The sequence below is a fragment of the Canis lupus genome, chromosome 28, assembly GCF_003254725.2.
Source record: "Canis lupus dingo isolate Sandy chromosome 28, ASM325472v2, whole genome shotgun sequence".
Classification (NCBI taxonomy): domain Eukaryota; kingdom Metazoa; phylum Chordata; class Mammalia; order Carnivora; family Canidae; genus Canis; species Canis lupus.
The window spans coordinates 11,496,598-11,511,178 of NC_064270.1; the positions used below are offsets into that span (position 1 = coordinate 11,496,598).

The 14,581-nt window shown below is 36.0% G+C and overlaps 1 protein-coding gene across 15 annotated transcripts in view; it reads left to right on the plus strand.

Moving 5' to 3' along the window:
• R3HCC1L (R3H domain and coiled-coil containing 1 like) overlaps positions 1 to 14,581 on the plus strand; it is a 79,553-nt gene that overhangs the window by 58,210 nt on the left and 6,762 nt on the right. For 14 of the 15 annotated variants that reach the window (XM_049103026.1, XM_049103029.1, XM_049103027.1 and 11 more), the window contains 4 exons: positions 4,532 to 4,707; positions 9,965 to 10,035; positions 10,934 to 11,029; positions 11,521 to 11,661. In XM_049103026.1, coding sequence (XP_048958983.1) covers positions 4,532 to 4,707; positions 9,965 to 10,035; positions 10,934 to 11,029; positions 11,521 to 11,661 — 484 coding nt within the window. Of the gene's footprint in view, positions 1 to 4,531; positions 4,708 to 7,215; positions 9,114 to 9,964; positions 10,036 to 10,933; positions 11,030 to 11,520; positions 11,662 to 14,581 lie in introns of those variants that run through there. The other variant, XM_035707766.2, reaches the window with a different exon arrangement.

Genomic DNA, 14,581 nt, shown 5'->3' on the forward strand with positions numbered 1-14,581 from the left:
ATCCATAAATCCTTAATCAGAGAGAATACTAATGTCCTGAACATTAATACAGCACTGTTTCTTTTTTTTTTTTTAACATTTTTTAAAATTTTTATTTATTTATGATAGTCACACAGAGAGAGAGAGAGAGGCAGAGACATAGGCAGAGGGAGAAGCATACAGCACTGTTTCTGATTGTGTTCACTGAAAGACCTTTTCATCATGTTATGGAAGGAATATTAGACTAGTAGTCAGGAGACCTGAGTTACGATTCAAACTCTGTCAGTAATTTGATTTGTAATCTTAAGGCTATCCTTTAGTCTCTCAGTGATGCAATCCTCCATCTTTATAATCAGGATAATAATAACAGCCATCGGATATGCTCATCTGACAGAGATATAAATATGACTTTATTCCAAAATAATGTAGCATATTTTTGTTTTTTGTCTGTAGAGAGTAAATAACTGGTAACTTCATAACTTTTTATGTTTCTTTCTGTATCTCAAAGAACCAAGGATCTAACAAAAAATAAAAAGCTCAGTGATCCATGCCTAATTGACCTACTCTGCCCACTCTTTTTTTCCACTACAAATAGGGATCAAGGCAATTAAGTCATAGCAAGGTCAGGTACTATTTTACAGACTTGTTTTCAAGACCAGACTACCAGGCTGTGAGATTCTTAAAACCCTCGCTTTGGGGAAGAGAATTTTAATTTAGTTGAATGGTTTTGTGGAAGCTAGCTATACATATAAAGGAATACTCAGATTTCCCTTATGCTTTTTAAACAAACACGACAGACCACTGTTAAAAGATTCTAAAAAGTTTATGATTCTTAAAATTATTTGTTATTTGCAAACTTTCCCTTGTTTTAATAGAGATATCAGAATGAATCAAATTCAGAACTTTTCCCTTTATTGATCTATCAAACACTTCTTAGTCATCAAAAAAGAAAAATCCATATGTAGGTCTTAAAATATGAAGGTTTCACATGGACAGTATAGCAGCTACTACTTCAGTACGTGTGACTCTTAGAGTAAATGTTTCAGTGGCCTGTAATAGAATTATGATGCAAACTACAAATAGGAACCATGTATATAATTAAAATTTTTCTAGCAACTACATTAAGAAAAGTAAAAAGAAACAGGTGAAATTAATAATATATCCAGAATATCATTTCAACATGTAATCAATATAAGAAATTAATGAGATTTTATTTTTTTCTATGAAGTTTTTGAAATCTGATGTGTATTTTATACATAAAACACATCTCAATTTAGATTAGTCACAGTTTTCAAGTACTCAGTAGCCACATGTGGCTGACAGCTACGGTGTTGGACAGTACAGGTGTGCTGCAGGTATATCTACATAATTGGTGCATGGTATTTTAGCACCTCTCCTTAAAGCTGTGTGTATTGCCTTGTCTAATCCCTCTGTGACATCGGCCCCACCCCCTCACTTCCCTTCACAGTCTTGCTCTCATCCTCACTTCATTCCATATTGTTCTCAGGCATTTCTCTCTTCACTGTCACAAACTCTCTCTTTACTCTGTCAAGGCTCCCTGTCATGTTTGGCTGAGATTCTCAGTAGGGAAAGTGCCATTAACAGTATGGCCTCCTACCTATCACTCTACCTGCACAAAAAATGTGTTACCAGAAATGTAAACTGATCTCACCAATATCAGTACCATGGGAAAATAAAATGAAGTTCTTCCTCCTCCTTGGAAAAGTTAGGAATCCCTGATAACAGTGATGTGTGATAGGAAAAACTGGTCAGGAGTATGTAATTTGCAGGCTTTATATCCATTATTTTGAAATATAGAATAAGAATTGTGTGTTTTTCTGTTATTAACACTTTGTATTTAACCAGCCCCAGAAGCCAAAACACTGAATAGTTTCCTTAGAAATGGGATAGAAGTATATAAGTTCAATTTTACTGACAAAGGTTAGAACAAAGGACCATAATCAAATGTTCCTGCCAGACCATTGTGCCTCTTTTCCTTCCTCTTTATAGTCAGTTCTTAGGATTTATAATTCCAAGGTATTGTAGTCATGCATTGTTTACCTTTCACAATGCAGTATTTAGCCCCAATTTATAAATGCACAGACATGCGGTGATTTGTTTTGGTTTTTGCAGAGTAACTCATAGAGGCAAAGCCAGAAATCCAAAAATGAAATTAAGAAAACAGTTCCATTTACAATTGCATTTAAAAACTATTTAGTAATTTCACAAAAGAAGTATGAAACTTGTACTTCAGAAACTACAAAACATTGTTGGAAGAAATTAAGACCTAAATAAATGGAAAGATATCCCATGTTCATATTTTCTTAATATTGTTGAGATACTTCTTGGGGCACCCAGGTGGCTCAGTCAGTTAGGTGTCTGCCTTCAGCTGTGGGATCGAGCCCTAAGTTGGGCTCCCTGCTCGTTTGGGGAGCCTGCTTTTCCCTGTCCCTCTGCTGCTGCCCCTGCTTGTGCTTGTGCACCTGCACTCTCTCTCTCTGTCAAATAAATAAATAAAATCTTAAAATGTTGAGATACTTCTCAAATTGATTTACATATATAACAAATTCCAGCTCCCTTCCCCCTTTTTGGGCAGAAATTGACAAGCTGATCCTTAAATTTATATGGAAATCCAAGGGACCATAATAGCCAAGATGATTTTGAAAAAGCAGGGAAAAGTAGGAAGACTCAAACTTTCTGATTTCAAAAACTGTTATAAAACTACAGTAATCAAGACAGTGTGGCACTGGCATATGGATAGACTTAGAAATGACTGCATACCTTCCTTGTCTCTGGGGCTCTGGGTTATTTTAAACTGATAGACCAGCCCTCTTTAGGCTTTTAAGAATTTAAGTTTAGCTGATTCCTCCTTGCCCACTTTTGTAGTGCCTGCTTTTTTGATCATGATCTGCCAGTGGCAAAACAGTTTCTGTGTTCTGTCTCTCTTTGGAGGGACTTGTCACTCTTGGGATTTCAGGGTTTTTCTTGTTGTCTTGCATACTCAGCCATGTGGTAAATTTGAGAAGAGTTAACGATTTTATGGATCACCTAATCTTTTTTCATTATTATGATGGAAGGAATATTCTCTTCCTGCTTTCTACATCCTAAGCAGAGTGGAAATAACATGGCACTTGGCCTGTAATAGATTCGGCACTCAGTTAAAATTTAATTAAGTGGGTTGAATTCATTGAATACTTAGGTAATATATAAGTATTATACTTAGTGTGCTGAGCACTTACAAATCATTTAATCCACACACCTATCTGTGGGTATAGGTGCTATATTTATTCTTATATTTTTTAGATGTAAACTAAAGGTTAATGGAGAAAAGGAACTAGAGGTACAACAATAAAGGAACATTTTTGTTGACTTTACCTATTATCATCTTCCCTTCCTTCTTCCTCCCAAATAAAATTCTCGAATCCATTTTTTACTTCTGCAAGAAAAGGAGATGTTATCCTTGGCATTGTAAGTTCTCATTTCCTCATTTGATGGGCAGTGAGGCAGAATATAAATGAGGGAAAATCTGGAAGAGACCTAGTTGGACTTTTGATTTAACAGGGAGAAGACATTCTCAGGTCTGAGGGCTTTGGGTGGTCAGTAGTAGGAGCTAGGTTTTTTAACAGGTGAATGACAAAATGACTGTTTTGGCTTTTCTACCTACCTTTCCATTTTCCCCCTTCCTTTCTGCTTCCAGAAATGTGAAATAGTTAATAGCCTTCAGTTTTTTCATAGGATAGTAGAATTTTAAGTATTTTTCATTACTGTTAGTTTTTTTTTTTTTTTTTTACTTATCTGCTATGTAAGAATTCCTATAGGTAGCTGTCATGCTAGAGACCTTAAACATAATTGCTTTTATCACTTATATTTGTCTTAACAAATTCCTTTGTAAACTACATGCACCAAAAAGTAGGCTAACAGAGTGTTTTCATTTTTAAAATTTGTGTTGTTTTTGTTTACTTCCAGAAAAGAAACTGAGATGAGCCTGATCAATAAGCTCAAATAAAACAAATGTTATTAATTCATCTTCAGCTATTTTCTGAAATTCATTTTCTAAGATGTACCATTTGTAACTCACCACATTAATCATTCTACATTTTCTCACATTCTAGTTGATAGATGCAAGTTAAGTTTCATGCATTGCCTATCTTTGTTGGAATTTCAACACCTTTTTAAGTATTCTACATTTTTTAAAAAAGATTTCTTTGGGAGAGAGAGAGAGCAAGCGAGCATGAGTGGGGGAGGAGGGTACAGAGGGAGAGGGAGAAGCAGATTTCCCATTGAACAGGGAGCCTGACGTGGGTCTCTATCCCAGAACCTTGGGCTTATGATCTGAGCTGAGCTACCCAGGCACCCCCTGTATTCCACATGTTAATATAAACTGAATGATAGACCCCAGGTCATTATTGTATTCACAAAAAGCATTAATACAGAGACAGCGCTAAAGGTTAAGGAATTGGAATATGGAGACAAGAATTATTTACACATGGTAGGATATTTTAGAATGCTCTGGCTTGATATAACAGTCACTTACATGCTGCTTCTTCCCTAGTTATCAGGGAATATGAAGAATAGAGAAAGTATCCAGGAACCTAGATTTGATTATTACAACCATGAAGTTCCTGATATTGACCTCAGTGATTGTGAATTTCCACATGTCATTGAAATTTATGACTTCCCCCAAGAATTTCGTACTGAAGACCTCCTGCGGGTTTTCTGCAGTTATCAGTAAGTATTTACAATTGGTTGGGCATACTTGGGAAGGTGGGATGAAGTTTTCTTAAAATGTCTTCTGAAAAATCATCTCTTGTTTGCATATTCCCTGTTGTTTACTTTAGCATCAGTTTTGTTTATTGTCTTCTCCAAATCCGTTGGAAATCTCCTGTATCAAGCCTGTCTTCTAAAGTTCTTTAAAAATGCCAAATAGTCTTTTTAGACCTCATTTTAGGCATTTAAGAAGAATATCTTCAGTGATGACTTCTGGATGTCTTCATGGTGCATTTAGTCTGTTTATAGTTGTTATAATTATTGATATATTTAGATGTATGCCTGCCATCTTTTTTTGTGTTTACTTGTTTCGTCTTTTTCTCTTCTTTCTTGCCTTCTGTTGGATTGATGAGGTATTTTTTTCTCATTCTATTTTATTTGGAACTGATATTGTGTTTCTATTCTTTGGTGGTTACTTTAGAAATTACAAACTGCATGCTTAACTTATCAATGGCTAAAGTTAATATTTTTATACTCTTTCCAAATACTATAAGGGCTTTGAACTCCATTTCCCAATCCAATTCCCTCCCTTTCCACCACCCCCAACTAATATGCTCTTGTGACTATTTTCTTTTTAAACTCCATTTTCTGTTAGTATTTTACATAGCATTCTAATTTATCTACTTCCTGTGTTTTTCATTTATACCTCTTGCATCTCATATCTTCCATCTGAAATCTTTTTCTTCCTGCATGGAATACATTCTTTTACCATTTAGTTTAGTAACAATCTGCTGTTAACAAACCCATTTGTTTTTTTGTTGTTGTTTCTTTAATGGTGTTATTTCAGCCTCATTTCTCAAAGATGTTTGCGAGGTATTGAATTCTAGGTAGGCAGTTATTTTTCTCTCAGAAATGTGCAGATTTAGTTTACTGGCTTTATGGAGTATAAGCCAGCTGTAAGTTCACAACTGTTGCTTTTGAATGTAATCTGTCTTTTCTCTTTGGTTGCTCTTAGGTTTCTCCTTTTCTTGTATTGTGTATTTTAGTATGATGTGGCTTTGCTTCTTTAAAAATTTATTCTTCTCGAGATTACTTGAGCTTCTTAAATCAGTGAGTTTTTATTTTTCATTGATTTTGGAGAATATATACATTATCTCTTTAGGTAGTGCCTTTTTGCCAGTCTTTCTCTTTTACCTTCTCTAAGATGCCAAGAAAATATGTATTAGACCTTCTCATTTAATCCTCATTTTACTTCTCTTTTTTGTTTTCCATGTTTGTCTCTTTTACATTCTGAATAGTTAGAGGGAAAGATATATTATATATATATATATATATATATTTCCAGTTCACTAATTTTTTCTTCAGCTGTGTTTAATTTGTTGTTAAATCTGTCTGTTGAATGTTTAAATTTCATCTATGTTTTTCATTTTTCTAAGTTCTCTCTCTTTAAAATCTATATGGGCATTTTATAGTTTCTTGTTTTTTTTTCTAAAATATTTTCAAGATTTAAACAATTACTTAAGTATTAAACGTAGACATTCTGTGGTCTTTCTGGTAATCCCTTTACCTGAAGTCTTTTAGTTCTGTTTCTGCAAATTCTCACTCTTGGTACCTTGCTTTTTTAGAGGTTTACTTATTTATTTATTTATTTATTTATTTTTACTGTGAGCCAACTAGTTTCCTTGGAATTTTATTTATGGGAATTGAAGTCTACAGTAGAAGATTTCTCCTGAGAGGTTACGTGTTTTCTTCTGCCAAGCACCAAGGGCCCTAAAAGTTCAGCAGCACTGTAAATTAAATTATTGATTTGAGGTTATTCTGACCACCGAGATAGAAATAGTCAAGTGGAGAATGGTAAAAAATGATCGTTGTGTGTCTCAACTAGTTTAACAACACATATAAATGTCTAGTCACTTGGCAGTCTTTGATGTGGTGCCGAGGCCTTTTTTTTTTTCTTTTAAGTTGCTGGCCTATTGATAGAAGAGTTCTTTTAGATTATCCTCCTAATACATCAACTAAAGTGGAGTGAGAACTTTAATAAACCTTTAGAGTCATCTGAGTGCTTACTCCTTATAGGTTAAAATGTTTTCTCTTTTAGAGCTGTTTTGGTCAAACATAATTGATAATCATTTTTGGATTCTTTTCTTAAGATTTTAAAAATTTATTTATTCAACAGAGAGTGCATGAGCGCACAAGCAAGGGGAGTAGCAGGAGAGGGAGAAGCAGGCTCTCCACCAAGCTGGGAGCCCAACGTGAGGCTTGATCCCAAGACCCTGGGACCATGACCTGAGTGAGCCAAAGGCAGATACTCAACCAACTGAGCCACCAGGCACCCCCTCATTTTTGGATTTTTTAGTGACTTCACCATTCTCTCTACTCTTGCAAAGCATTCAGTTGATTTTATAGACACAACATCTTTCTTTTTCACACTCATATTTCATTGTTTTAATTTTACTAAATTACGTAATGAATCAAAACTGACATAAGTGGGTTTGAAAACAATTGCACTAATTCTTCTTATGTACATAGTTCATACATGTATAGGACAAGCTAAGTGAATCAGAAGTATACCTCTGTATCTTTAACTTATAAGAAGAAAATAAGCTTCAGGAATCAAGAAACCGTCCAGAAAGAAAATTACTAAGAAAGAGATCTTCAGGATCTGGAAGAAGTCAATAGCAAGAAGGATTATACTTTAACACTCTAATCCTGATATTAAAAATAAGTAGGTCTGTTATCTGATATTACAAATTTTAATTTAAAATTCAACTCATGTAGATCTTGAATTTGTAAAATTCTGTTAGGGTTTAACCCCCTACTTTTCCTTAAAGGGCCAGATAAGAAATATTTTAAGCACTTCTGCCATCATTGCACAAAAGCAGCCACAGACAGTATGTAAACAAATGAGCATAGCTGTATTCAGTGAAATTTTATGTACAAAAACAAGCACCCTGTTTTTCTTTTTTTTTTCCTTTTTTTTTTTTTAATTTTTATTTATTTATGATAGTCACACAGAGAGAGAGAGGCAGAGACACCGGCAGAGGGAGAAGCAGGCTCCATGCACCAGAAGCCCGACATGGGATTCGATCCCGGTCTCCAGGATCGCACCCTGGGCCAAAGGCAGGCGCTAAACCTCTGCGCCACCCAGGGATCCCGCACCCTGTTTTTCTATAAAGTTCTAGAACAGGCAAAACTAGCTAGCAGCCACGCACCTCACTTAAATTTGGATGAGGGGAGGGTATCAGTTCTATAACTAAAAAAAGTAAGGGGGTGACTGGATCCTGGAGGATAGCTAATCTTTCCATAGACCTTATGCTGATTGTATAGGGTTGGTCAGTTAGTCGAATTCATTAACATGTTAAGACCTTGTATCAGCACCTGTTCCATATAAAGTGCCTAATAGATTTGAAAAAGCAGTGAGCTTTAATTTCAAAGTAGAACTATTTTAGATTGTTATTAGTAATGATGATTTTTAAAATCAAAGATTAGCTTTGTTGATGTCTAGAATTTCCTAAAGACTAATTAATTCTTATGAATTATTAATTTCCCTTTGCTTTGTTTCTTCCTAATTTTACCTTTAATAGACCATTTTTCTATCAAACCCAAAAACATTCCTAAAAAAGGAGAAGCATTTTAAAGGATTATGAAATTCCAAAGTCTAAAAGGCGCTCCAGATCTCATCTAAGGTCTTTTTCTAACCTTTTTGTAGACTCTTATTATATAGGCTCTTCTGCTATTGAACTTTTTCAGTCTCCAACCCCTGTGGTCATTTTATGCCATGGTCAGACTTACTCTTACATTCAGGAAATTCTTTAACTAACCTTCAAAGCCTTCTTCATTCCTTTTTTCCTCAAAGGAATTTTTTTCTTGACTGAAGGAAGATATTTTAGCTGTTGTCTCTTTTTCTTTCTTTATAGTGCTTTATAAAAATAAAGTCAAGGTCACAGTGCAAAAGTCTATAATAATGTCCGAGGGTCAAATACCTGAGTCAACTTTATATTTTAGTCACTATCTTTATCAATATTAATAATATTTCTGATGAATATTGCTATTAGTTGTAAAAAATAATGAGCACCATTCATTTATTAAATGCCCATAAGTGCTCAACACTGTGCTCTTTGCCTTGTCACAGAGGATCTCATTTCCATTTTCATAATAACTCTGTTTGGAAAGTGCTATGCCCATTTCTATAGATGAGCAGACCTCGCTTCAAGAGAAGTTAAATCTGCCCAAGATCTCAAGGTGGCAGAATGCTGACTGACTCCTATAGTATCTGACCCTCAACCCCATGCCCTTTCTACAGAAGAGCTATGTTGAATCTATGAACAGTTTTTAAGTTCCTAGCTGAAAAAATATCATCATTTTGATAGTCATTGTGCTCACTGCAATGTAGCTCTGTTCCACAATAAACGTATTTTTAACAGTCATTCTTTTCTAATTTTGTCTGATGTTTCTCTAATCTTGATTATCTTTTATCCTGAATTTTTCTGACTTTGCTGCAGTTCTTTCCTGTTTTCCCTTTCTTACTTTCTCCAACTAGAAAGAACAGGTCAGTTTTTCTCAATTCCTTGATTTTTTTGTTTTGTTCTGAGGGGTTGTTTCTTGCTCTGTTTTTTTTTTTTTTTTTTTTTTTTAAGATTTTATTTATTTATTCATGAGAGACACAGAGAGAGAGGCAGAGACACAGGCAGAGGGAGTAGCAGGCTCCTTGAGGGGAGCCCAGTGTGGGACGTGATCACAGGATTCCGGGATCACGTCCTGAGCTGAAGGCAGATGCTCAACACTGAGCCACCCTGGCATCCCAGTTTCTTGCTCTGAATGACATATCTCCCTCTCCCTCTCCGTCTGTCTATGAGCTTTCATTTGCATTAAATCCAGGTGACCTTCCCTGCCTACCTCCTCTTGCACTATTCTTCTACCTCTCCTCTGCTTCCTCTTTTCACCTCTTCTTGTTCTGTGCCCATAAGAACATCTCTTGTAAATAGCATGATAAATACATTACCTCCCCAAGGGACATGTGAGGATTAATTAGTTGGTGTCTATAAAATGGCTGGGAACGTAAAATAGTCCCAGGTAGTTCTTTATGATGGTATAATTGCTTTTAAAATTCAGTGGCTTCTTCTGTCCTCCAAGCTGTTTTTTGTGTCATTATCCCCATTCCACCTGTGCGCTCGTTGAGTGTTTATCTCATCATGAAATGCTTTACGAGACTATTTGAAAGATGTTTTATAAAAGTAAATTTTATTTTAAGAAATAAAATTGTGTTGTTTTGTTACAGAAAGAAAGGATTTGATATTAAATGGGTGGATGACACACATGCCCTAGGAGTATTCTCCAGTCCAATTACAGGTATTCACCCAGTGGATTGCAGTGTTCTTCCCTTATTGTCTATTTTCTCCTGCTACTTGTTCTTACTTCCCTTGTGTTCTAGCCCGTTGGCATTTTATTCAGCCGGTGTAGATAAATGGCACATACAGGTTTTTGAGGCATAGTACTTTGTACCCATGTGCTCTCCCTCTCTCTTTTCACCTTAATCCAGTAGTAATTTGGAGAGAGAGCCAGCTCCTTCCAGTGTTACATGCTGTATAACTGTCAGTTATGATCATACATAAATAGATTATAGGTAGAAATTTAAGAAGCCAGTGTTACTAAATCTTAACAATTTTGTGACTTTTTTTTCCCCACCTAGGCAAATGAATTTGAAGTAGCCCTTGAACCTTTCTAGTGAGAGATTTTAATACCTACTTTCTGAATATTTGATTGGGCCTTATTTACATCTATCATTAGCCTCATGATCCATGTGATACAGAGGCATTCAAAGAAATTAGAGATGTTGGTTTCTGTCTGAACCACCTGGAATAGAGGTCTGCAACTGTAAAGGATCAGATAGTAAATATTTTAGGGTATAAGATCTCTGTCACTACTCAATTCTGCTGTTGTAATAAGAAAGCATCCTTAAACAGTATTCAAATGAATAGAAGTGGCTCTATTTCAATAAAATGTTACAAAAAACAGGTGGTTGGCTGGATTTGGTCACAAAATCATAGTTTGCTGATCCCTGATCTAAAATAATCACTTGCCAGGTTGTTTATGGATTTTCTAGAGCTGACCACCTCTTTAACTTGCCATGAAAAATAAAACTGTAACATCTAGATATCTAGGAAATACTTTGAGGGTTAGCCTTAAATTTTCTTTTGTATCACTCTTCTTCATACTTCTACTTCCTTATATTTATTCCTCTTTGCAGCTCGTGATGCTCTGGGTAGTAAACATACCATGGTGAAAATCCGGCCCTTGTCACAGGCCACAAGAGCAGCCAAGGCCAAAGCTAGAGCTTATGCTGGTGAGCCTATAATCTCAGGGGCTTTTTCTTGTTGATGGTTGTGTTACTGTTTTTCCAGCACTTGTACCTCATCTAGCGTTCTAAAGACATATCACTTTTATTTTTAGTGTTAAAGGAAGTGTGTTTTTAAAGAAAAGACAAAGGCTGTGTTGGAAATATGGCATCTGAGCAGCCACTTGGAGAGAGGGTGGGAGTTACAGCCAAGCAATGTGGCTGCGGTTTTCTGATGACATCTGATTCCACCTTACCTCAGTGTTGAACTGTTTGAAAGTGTTACTGTAGAAATTGTGTTAATACAGATGAGGAAGCCAGGGTTGTTAGTGCTTTGCCATGTTAGTTTTCTCTGATCGTCATCTGTTGGCCTGTATTAATTACTGCTGAGGCAGCCCTTGTTAGTCTATTTTATATGTTAATTACAGAGTTAAATTATTTGGTGCTAGAGTGCTTTCTCTTCCTTACTTCCTCTTGCTCCCTCCCTTTCTCCCATTCAGAGTTCCTCCAGCCAGCAAAGGAGCGTCCGGAGACTTCAGCAGCCCTTGCCAGAAGGTTAGTCATCAGTGCCCTTGGGGTTCGAAGTAAGCAGAATAAAACAGAAAGACAAGCAGAGCTCAAGAAACTGCAGGAAGCCCGAGGTGAGTTGAAGTGATGGCATTCCTCTCTCATTCTCTAGAGCTCACAATAGGCATGTGTTAAAAAAAAAAAAAAATAATGAAGCCCATTCCATTTTGTTTTCCATTTCCTAGGAGCCTTCCAAGTGTGTTGAAATTGTTTTCATGCCTTATATTTAGGGGGAAGACATTGTAGGATTTGTCCTTCTGTTCCACATACCACGGCATCCTAATCCATGCTCTTAACTGTTGTTTTCCAGGAGATAGGTTCGGTCTTCTCAGCTTATCAGCCGTGGCTTTTTCTGTAGTTCCTGCTCCAAAGTCTGAGCAAAATTTTCCTGTGAAGACATAGTAGTCTCCCAAGCAGAAAACATTTGCTGTGGTTTTACAGGGCCACAATTGCTGTGATATTATCTAATGGTTTAGATTAAAAGTAAAAAAACAAATTAAGGAAAAGCCAGCTACTGACATGGATGATAGTAACTGTAGGAGGTATTTTTTTCTTTAAAGACAGTCTTGAGTGGCTCCATTAGTGTACATCTAGATTAACCTATCTTCTGATTATTGTGCGGTACCTCCATGTCCTTAGAAAGTATTTCCACTGATCCACAGCAGGGTTTTTCTTTCCCTGTAGTTTGGAATTGAGGTTAAAATCTCTCTTCCCTTTTTCTAGGCTATTGACTTACATGTAAAGGCCTGGGACTCTGGCCTTACATTTAAGTACTTTTTATCAACCTCCAGGCTTTAGACAGTCTCATTGCCTTAGCCCACGATCTGTGGAACCTGTGAAGGCAATTTATTCTGAAAATTCCACTTACCAAAAAGTAACTTCATTTTTCCATTAAAACGAATTGAAGTTTCAGACTCCTTGTTTATTGCCGGTTCTAACAAGGCCATTAATACTTCCTGTCCACTCTGCTTTGGTGATAGCAGGCAGCTTGCGGACTCTCAGCTGCACTGGCCAGATAACCAGTGACAGAGTGTGTCATGGCAGGTGCTAGAGTTTTAGAGTTGAACCCAACTAATTTTTGAAACCTTAATGATTTTAATGAGGCAGTTTTGATTTTTTCCAATGCATGTTCACTCAAAGGCCTTTTACAGACTGTATAGAAACAAGTGAGAATTTTTCTGTTTTCGGGGTTTTTTTTGTTTTTGTTTTTATACATGTTAATAATAGAACTAGAGTAAGGGAGAATGTATAATATCCTTAACCCTCTTTTAATTATCTCTGAGGAAAGTGCTTTCTCTGTGATCTTTCAGAAGATAACTAGAGGGAGAGAGAGTACTCTTTGCAGTGTCTCATGCTTCCCTACCGTATGCATGTAATATTAACTGGAACTCTACGTGTACTGCAGCAATAGTTTTGCACAGATACCATCTTAAGTATTGCCCTCTATTTTTCTGTAGGCACATTAGCATGCAGCTTTATTTGAAGTATTTGTTTTAAATGCCCACTTATGCAGAGGACATTTCAATGATGCAATTAAAAATGAGACTGTTGGCTCAGTGAGTACCCTATTACTTTTCTAAAGAAGGCCTTTATTTGTGAATGGAGACTCACTGTGATAAGTTCCTCTTATCCATTGGTGCTGAGGCTGTACAGGTTATAGAAGATTCTTTATAATGCTTCAGAGCTCTCCCATTCTTCATCTCTGAGAAAACGCATGTGGAAAATTCCTGATATATCTCTTTTTGACTTCTTTATGCATTAGGCAGATAGATATTCTTATAGCTGCCTGCATAGAGCCCAAGACTTTTCACTTAAAGATTTTTTTCTTTAAAAAAAAAAAAAAAAAAAAAGATTTTTTTCCTATGGAAATTAAACGTACCATTTAGGTATTAAACAGAATAGATATTTTTGTTCCAGATCTTCGTCCACTGGAAGGGGAGGGATCAGTACAGCATAGTGGATAACATAATAGATTGTACAATCATGCTGGCTAGATCTACCTCTAAGTTCAACCATTTACTGGCTATGTGACATTGGATGGATTATGTATTCTCTGGAGGCCTCTGTTTTCTCATCCATAAAGTGGAAATAAAGTGAGATAATCCACAAAAGATGCTTAGTCATCTTTGGAACCCATCGGAATGTGCACTCTCCTGTTTCTGTGGGCCTGTAATAAGTATATGATAAATGTTAGCTGCTGCTGTTTTTACTAATAGTGGTAATATTATATGGTGAGTCTAGCACAGATTTCAATGCATATTTTTTAGCCGTACCCTTTTTATTTTAAGTCTCCTTTAATGCTCTATCAACAACATTTAGCATTTCAGCTAGGCACTTGCCCTGTGTAAAGCATTGTGCTTTTATATGAGAGAATTAGAGAGATGGAAAAACTTTGTTTTTCTGCTTAAGACTTATAATCAAGTGAGGGTATCTGCCTTGAGTAAGGAAGAAAATATGATTTTAAGCAGTTGTTTTTCTTCTCACTTCAGTTCTGAAGAATTTTTTTAATTCCAGTATAGTTAATGTACAGTGTTAAATTAGTTTTGGGTGTACAATATAGTGATTCAACAATTCTATACATTACTCAGCCCTCATCAAGATAAGTATACTCTTAATTCCCATCTCCTATTTCACCCATCCCCCCATCGCCCCTCTGGTAACCATCAGTTTGTTCTGTGTAGTTAAGAGTCTGTTTTTGGTTTGTCTCTTTTTTTTCCTTTGTTCCTTTGTTTTGTTTCTTAAATCCCACATATGAGTGAAAAATCATATGGTATTCTTTTGCTAGCATTACACTCTCTAGCTCCATCCATGGTGTTGCAGATGGCAAGGTTTTATTCTTTTGGCTTAATAATACTCCATTGTATTTATATACCACCTCTTCTCTATCCATTCATCTATTGATGAACTCTTAGGCTGCTTCCATAATTTGGCTCTTGTAAATAATGCTGCAATAAACATAGGGGTGCATGTATCCTTTCAAATTAGTGTGTTTTA